General features: G+C 46.2%; 1 protein-coding gene across 1 annotated transcript; it reads left to right on the forward strand.

Moving 5' to 3' along the window:
* Positions 1 to 5,593: 5,593 nt before the first annotated feature.
* On the forward strand, positions 5,594 to 6,299 carry Gtsf1l (gametocyte specific factor 1 like). Its single transcript, XM_032902505.1, has one exon. The coding sequence runs from the start codon at positions 5,775 to 5,777 to the stop codon at positions 6,228 to 6,230; it is 456 nt and encodes a 151-aa protein (XP_032758396.1). The 5' UTR covers positions 5,594 to 5,774; the 3' UTR covers positions 6,231 to 6,299.
* Positions 6,300 to 7,343: the final 1,044 nt, after the last annotated feature.

The following is a 7,343-nucleotide window of genomic DNA, read 5'->3' on the forward strand; positions in this document are numbered from 1 at the left end:
CCATGGAGGGATGCAGCTTATTGGCTTTCTTATAGAACCCAGGACCACTAGCCCAGGGGATGGCCCCACCCACAAAGGGCTGGACCCTGCCTCGTTCATCACTAATTTAGAAAATGCCTTACGGCTGGATCTTAAAGGGGTATTTTCTCAATTGAGTGAGGTTCCTCCCTCATGACGCTAGCTAATTTGTGTCAAGTTAGCATAAAACCAGTCAATACACAATGGGAACCGAGTTTCTGAGCCTGTGGTAGAGTGAGGGGAATTCTTGGTGGTTAAGAGCATTGGTTGCACTTCCGAGGACCCTAGGTCAATTCCCAGCACCAATGCGATGGCTCGCAACCACCTGTGACTGCAGTTCGGGGTCTCCAATGCTCTCTTCTAGTCTCGTGGGCACTGCTACATGCATACCATATATGGGCATACACATGCAGGCGGTACACCCAACAATATTAAAAAAAAAAATTTTTTTAAAGGTTAAAAACACCCAGCGAGCACCAGGTTCATTGAGAAACTTTGTCTCGCTTTAAAAAAAAAAAAGTGGAGGGACTGAAGATGATGCCCAATGCTATCCTGTAGGCTCTGCTCACACAGGCAAACCCACACAAACATGTACACACACACGCAACACACTCTCAGTTAAAGGAGGAGCAGGGGCATCTGGCAACAGATCTGTCCCTGTAGAAGAAACAGTGAGCTAAAGCACTGTTTTAGCACTGCGATCGGAGGAAATTATAGTTTATCTCACAGGACATGCGTGGAAGAGGGTGTGAGATGCTCGGATTGGTGAGGGTAGCACTAGGGTCCTCAGTGGGGGATGGGGGAGAATGAGGCAGAAGCAGCCTTTGAGGCGCGGCTGAATGTTTTCCAAAACCAACACAAGATAGCCACACCCAGGTTCAAGAAACCGAGTAAGTACAGGGTGTTACCGCTCTGTTGGCACCGTGAACCTGGGCGAGTGGATCCTAAAACTGAAGTGGAATAAAGTCTCACGCAGTAGCCAACTCTGACAATTCATACTCTGAGGGTATTCTTGAAAATTGAGCAAGGTCATATGAGCAAAGGTCACATGAGTTCAGACTTATACAGTCACCAGGGCAAGGTCGCATTAGTGCGAGCTCTGTACCGTTGCTAGGAGAACACGTGCCTGAAAACATTATTCTGAATAACAGGGTTAGTGATGAGTAATCTAAAGTAAAATCCACTCCTAGTCTCACCCCTGGGAGGGGCACATTCCTAGAACAGCCGTGTTATAGAGGGACAGGGGTTGCAAGACTCTTGTCGGGTTTGCTTGGCGCTTTCTCACGAGGTCCCAGAAACCTCTCACAGCTTCATCCATTTGTGTGTTCCAAAACCAGAAAAAGAATAAAAGAGGAAAATCACCACCCAGTCAGGCCTGCTAATCTGAGGCATGCTGGAGTCTAAGTCAGAAACAAGTTCAAATCCAGCCTGGATAATTTAGCAACGCTCTGTCTCAACGTCCACAGAGAAGAAAAGTTCGAGGCTGTAAGTTCTATGGCAGGGTGTGCGCCTAGCTTATGTATGGCAGTGGGACTCCGTCTCAGTAGCAAATGCACAAGAAGAAATAACAGAAGAAAGAGAAATACCTCACCTCAATAAAAAGGTTAGGCTGTGGAAACAACCAACAATAAAAGTTCTGTAAGACTTAGAAAAGGAAATAGACTATCTTCTATCAAGTTAAAGGCTTGGAGAGAGCTCATCGGTGAAGTTCTGACCACACAGGTCTGAGGAGCCAAGTCCTTGGAAACCTGAGGTTTCAGTCCCTGGAGCCCAGGTGAAAAGGCTACAGGACACAGTAGTGCCCGCTTAGAATCCCAGAGACGGGGGCGGAGACTTGCTGGCCAATTTAGCCTAACCGGTGAGCACTAGGCCAGTGAAAGATCCTTCCACAAGGGAGGTGAGCAGTGGGTAATGCCTACCATAGTCATCTGGCTCCTTGTGCGCGCGCGCGCACGCACACACACACACACACACACACACACACACACACACACACACACACACACGCAAAGGTGTGAGTACCTGAGCTGGACCCTTAACTCCATGTAGAACGATAAAAACTGGATTTAGCTGAAGGGAAAAGAGGAAGTAACTCACTGCAAGTCAGAGAAAATACTGTTCAAAAATAAAGGGGGGAGGAAGTTGCTGGAAAGTTGGCTCAGTGGTTAGAGCATTTGTTGTTCTTAGAGAGGACCCCGGTTTGATTCCCAGCACCCACACGGAAGATCACAACTGCCTGTAACGCCAGTCCTCCAAGATCCAACACCCTCTCTGACCTCTGAGAGCACCAGGTGCACACTTGGTCCACCTACATACATGAACACAAACTAATAAAATAAATCTTAATAAATAAAAGTGGGTGCTAGAGGACAGGGTCATCAGCTAAGAGCCCTTGCTGCTCATCCAGAGAACCCACATCAGGCTCTGACAACACCTGCAACACCTGCTTCTGGCCTCTGAGGGCGCCACATACACACAGTATACACTTACATGGAGACACACATAAATAAAATAAATCTTTAAGGTCAAAAGAGGTGAAATTAGAGTGTGATGGCACTAACGGTGGCCGGCCAGTCAGTCAAAAGGAAGTCAGGAAGTTGAACTTGAATCACAAGGACAGTGATTCCCTAAGTGGGGGTAAGAAGCAAGCTAAGCCAGAATAGCAGAGGCAGGTGCAGATTCTAGAAGCAAGAGGACCCCAATTCGATTCCCGGCACCCACAAGAGGAGAAACAGAAGGAAATCTCAAGGATACAAAATGACAAGAGCAGTGAGGTCCAGGGAGGCCTTTAGATCAGAGTTAGTAACTCTCCCTTCAGAACCCCTTTCCATCATCCTTATGTAAGTCCTTGTCTGCCCTGCCTCCTTTGAGACGCTCACATGCATGCAGGAGTCTATGGAGACCAGAAGAGGGCACCAAGCTCCTCTAGAACTGGTGTAATAGACAACTGTGAGCTCTCATGAGGGCGCTGGATCTGAAAGAACAGAAGTATTTAAGTACTGAGTAATCTCTCCAGTCTTCTGTTGAGGTTTGATCTGTTGCTGTGTATTACAATGCTAAATTCTGGGTTTTTGTTTGTTTGTTTTTTCGTTTTTTGTTTTTTGTTTTTGTTTTGTTTTGTTTTGTTTTTTTGGAGCTGAGGACCGAACCCAGGGCCTTGCGCTTGCTTGGGCTCTACCACTGAGCTAAATCCCCAACCCCACAATGCTAACTTCTGAACCCAAAGGTCTAGGCCTATGAGTGAATTCTCACCGTTACCAGCTTTTGTTGTGCAAAACCTTGTCCCTTAATTTAAAACCACTGGTTAAATAAAAATGGCTAGGGGTTGGGGATTTAGCTCAGTGGTAGAGCGCTTGCCTAGGAAGCGCAAGGCCCTGGGTTCGATCCCCAGCTCCGAAAAAAAGAACCAAAAAAATAAAATAAAATAAAATAAAATAAAATATAAAAATGGCTACAGCCAGGAGGGATTAGAGGTAGGTGGGTTTTGAGTTACCTAGTTGGGGGGTGGCGACAGGAGAGGGAGAGAGGAGAGACCAAAAGGGGAGAGTGAAGGCACCATGAGAGGAGATGGACCATGAGCCAAGAGAAACAGCAGGTATCTGGGGACACCGCTGGGGATCAAAGCCAAGTAAAATAACGACGACAGACTGAGTCTCATCTATGTGTAAGCTAGTTGGGGATAAGCTTAAGTTAGTTGTGTTACACGCCTCCAAAATATCTTTATAAAACCCTAACTCGGCTTCATAAAAAGTAATAGCAGTAAAACAAGGTTTAAAATGCAGAGAAGAGGTTGAGGATGTGTGTAAGACCTTAGGTTCAGTCTCCAGCACTAAAAGGGAGAAAGGGAGGGAGGGAGGTGGGCTGGTGGATTAAAAGACAGCTTCACATGATCCAGCAAGGGTAAAGTAGTAAATTTTGGTAAATCGAGGACTAGAGAGATGTCTCAGTGGTTGAGCCTTCGCTGCTCTCCCATATGACCCGAGTTCAGTTCCCAGCACCCACATGGTGGCTTACAGCTGTCTGTCACTCCAGTTCCAGAAGATCCAGAGCCCTCTTCCGGCTCGGCACACACACGGTGCACTTGCACACATGCAGGAAAAATGCTCACACACAAAATAAAAAAAAAAAATTAAAAAGACACTGGTAAATCATCCGTGGATGATTCAATTTGTAATACTAAACAATTAGAAAAATGCACAGGGGCCGGAGAGATGGCTCAGCGGTTAGGAACACTGACTGCTCTTCCAGAGGTCCCGAGTTCAAATCCCAGCAACCACATGGTGGCTCACAACCATCTGTAATGGGATCCGATGCCCTTTTCTGGTGCGTGACAACGAACTTGCATATAAAAATAAATGAATAAAGAAAGAAAGAAAGAAAGAAAAGAAAAGAAAAGAAAAGAAAAATGCACAGATTGAGAAAGGGGTAGAAATTTTCTTTAACACTGTGTACTTAAAATGAGGAATGATGTCAAGTGCACTGGAAGAAACCGTAGCATGCGGGAAGCTGGGGCATGAGGGGTTTAAGTTTGGAACTGCCTACACTAAGACCTAGTAGCCTGGATAGATGGATGGATGGAGGGAGGGAGGGAGGGATGGAAGGATGAATGGATGGATGGAGGGATGGATGGAAGGATGGAGGGATGGATGGAAGGATGGAAGGATGGAGGGATGGATGGAAGGATGGAGGGATGGATGGATGAATGGATAGATGGATAGAGAAAAAATGAACCAAAAAGAGAGCAGGAACTAAGGACTGAGGATATAGCCCAGTTGACAGATCACTTGCCATAAACACATGAAGCTCTGGATTTGGTCCCCAGCACCATGTAAATTGGATATGGAGGCACACATCCATAATCCCAGCATACAAGGTCATATCAAGGTCAAGGCCAACCTGAGCTAGGGAGGGGGACAGCAGAGGAACAAAGGAAGGACTTGGAAGGAATGGCAGGAAGACTCATTGGGTAAAAGTGTTTGCTGCTAAGCCTGATAACCTGGATTTGATGATCCCCAGAGCCCACGTGGAAACACCAAGTCCTTCCTACAAGTTGTTCTCCAACCTCCAAGTGTACCACCCATGCCACTCCTAACAGAGAAACACATGATGTGAAAAAGATGTTTTAGAAAGACTAAACGGGGGGTTGGGGATTTAGTTCAGTGGTAGAGCGCTTGCCTAGCAAGCGCAAGGCCCTGGGTTCGGTCCCCAGCTCTGAAAAAAGAAAAAAAAAAAAAAAAAAAAAGAAAAGAAAAGAAAAAAGACTAAACGGGTAAGCTGATTTAAACTGAAATGAAAAAGGGGGTTAATTATGCTAATGAAGTCAGAGGCCGAGAGTGTCCAGGTCCGTGTCATAAACAGATTTGAATAGCAGCTTTCCTCAAGCCACTCCCCCACCCAGTGGACAGTCTGTTCCTGATGTCATAAGCTGCCCATTGTGACCACCCGTTCTGTCCCTTGACGACACAGGGTATCTTAGCCCTTCGAGTCAAAGCGTTATTATAACCTGCTAACTTCACCTCCTTGGAAGCTACTGTTTTGGGCTCTTGTATCTGCCTGAGTTAACGTCTCTGGTGGCCATTTTATGGCTTTCTCTGCATAGCTGTTGCTGACAGAACTTGGAAGAGTAAGAATTTCACTCCAGAGTCCTAAGAGCCAAAGCCTGGCAGCACAATCTCTCTTAGGAAGAGGCGTTTCCTAGTGAGGTGTACCACTTACACTTTGGGTAGCAGGACACCTGGCTTCAAGTCAACTCCCCCATGGAGCCAGAATCCATAGAAATTTGTCCTTACAACCCACATCACCGAATTCCCCTCAGCAGATTCCAGTACCACCTGGCGTCGTGCAGAAAGAAGAACCCCAAGAAAGCCAAAAAGATGGCCAGCTGTAAATACAACGCCTGTCATGTGGTCCCCATCAGAAAGCTGGCTGAACATGAAGCTACCTGTGTCAACAGAAGCTCCATGGAGGAAGAGGACGCCTTAGGCCCTCTACAAGTCAGCCTCCCACAGCCTCAGAACGAGGACACACTACAGGTCCATTGGCTTTCCAGCCCTGATATTTGGAATGTTGACGGTGCCAACTGTCACCCAATGTTCGTCCTTAAGAGTTTTGTTCCCCAAAAACTTGTTTGTGAAAGTGACATCCAAGAGTCACCGGGAGGAGACCAATGCCCAGAAGATCCTCAGACTAGGACCAGGAAGGCAACCTTCTAGCAGGAGGAAGTGGGCTTTCAAATGCTCAGATGGATGTGCATCTCATCTGAATAAAAACCTACAAAGTAACCATGCGAGCTCTGCTGGTTGTTTCTGAGGGCTTGGGAAGAGCTGCGGTGGAGGTGGGGTTTAGGACAGAGCTGAGAATGTCAAGTTGAACCAACTTCCACCGGGAACACTTAACAGTAGCTATGAAAAATGCTTAACACACACAGGCTGTGATCAAGTAATTCTACATCTAAAACATCACCCTGCACAGCCAGCCACATGCAGAAAATGGAGTTGAATACAGTTATTCAGTGAGGTGTTATTTATAGCGGCATTGACTTACCCAGAGGGAGAGCCTAACTAAGGAAACTATTGCAGCTTTACAAAGGAGAGATGATACCGTCCAGAAACAGGGGTACAGTCTATGGGTGTGAAAACTCTGACATTGATTGTTCAGAAGTCTATAGGTAGAACCAGCTACTTGGTTCTTTAGCCTTAAAACAGCCAGAGAGAACACCTAAGGCAGTGTTCCAATAAAACTGTCTACACAAACCGGCAGCAGGCTGGATTTGGCTGGTGGGATGTCAGTTGGCCTTAAACTTTGAAGTTTCCAGTTTCTGATGGGATCACAGGTGTCCCCACCACATCCAGTTTAGGAGGAAACTTTTTTTTTTTTAACCATAACTTATACTCCACACACTTGCCTCTTCAGTTGTTTCCATGAAATTGTCCCTCTCTCCAAAGAGAGAAGGTTCTGGGTATGTGAAGTTTGGCACAATTATTCGGTGGGTTAGCGAGAAGCCTGCTGACCCGAATTCAAACTCTAGAACCTACATAAAGGTGGGAAGAAAATCAATTCCACATGTCCTCTGACCTCCATGTGGGCACCCCCCCCAACATATATCCAATAATTTTAAGATTTATTTTTATTGTGTGCGAATGTATGCCAGGTATTGGAAGGTGCCACTGGGGCTGGAATTAGTGCCTTCTAGAACAGGAAGTGTCTTTAACCACTGAGAGCCATCTCTCTGGCTCTTAGTAAAATTTAAAGAACTGCGACGTGGTTATCTAGGGGACGTAGTGCACAGAATAGTTGTATAAGGCCAGGAAAAGAAGTCTGATGTG

The sequence above is a fragment of the Rattus rattus genome, chromosome 5 (assembly GCF_011064425.1).
Source record: "Rattus rattus isolate New Zealand chromosome 5, Rrattus_CSIRO_v1, whole genome shotgun sequence".
NCBI lineage: Eukaryota > Metazoa > Chordata > Mammalia > Rodentia > Muridae > Rattus > Rattus rattus.

Excerpts from the sequence above, each read along its gene's own strand:
- Gtsf1l (XM_032902505.1), top strand. The coding sequence starts at position 5,775 with ATGGAGCCAGAATCCATAGAAATTTGTCCTTACAACCCACATCACCGA.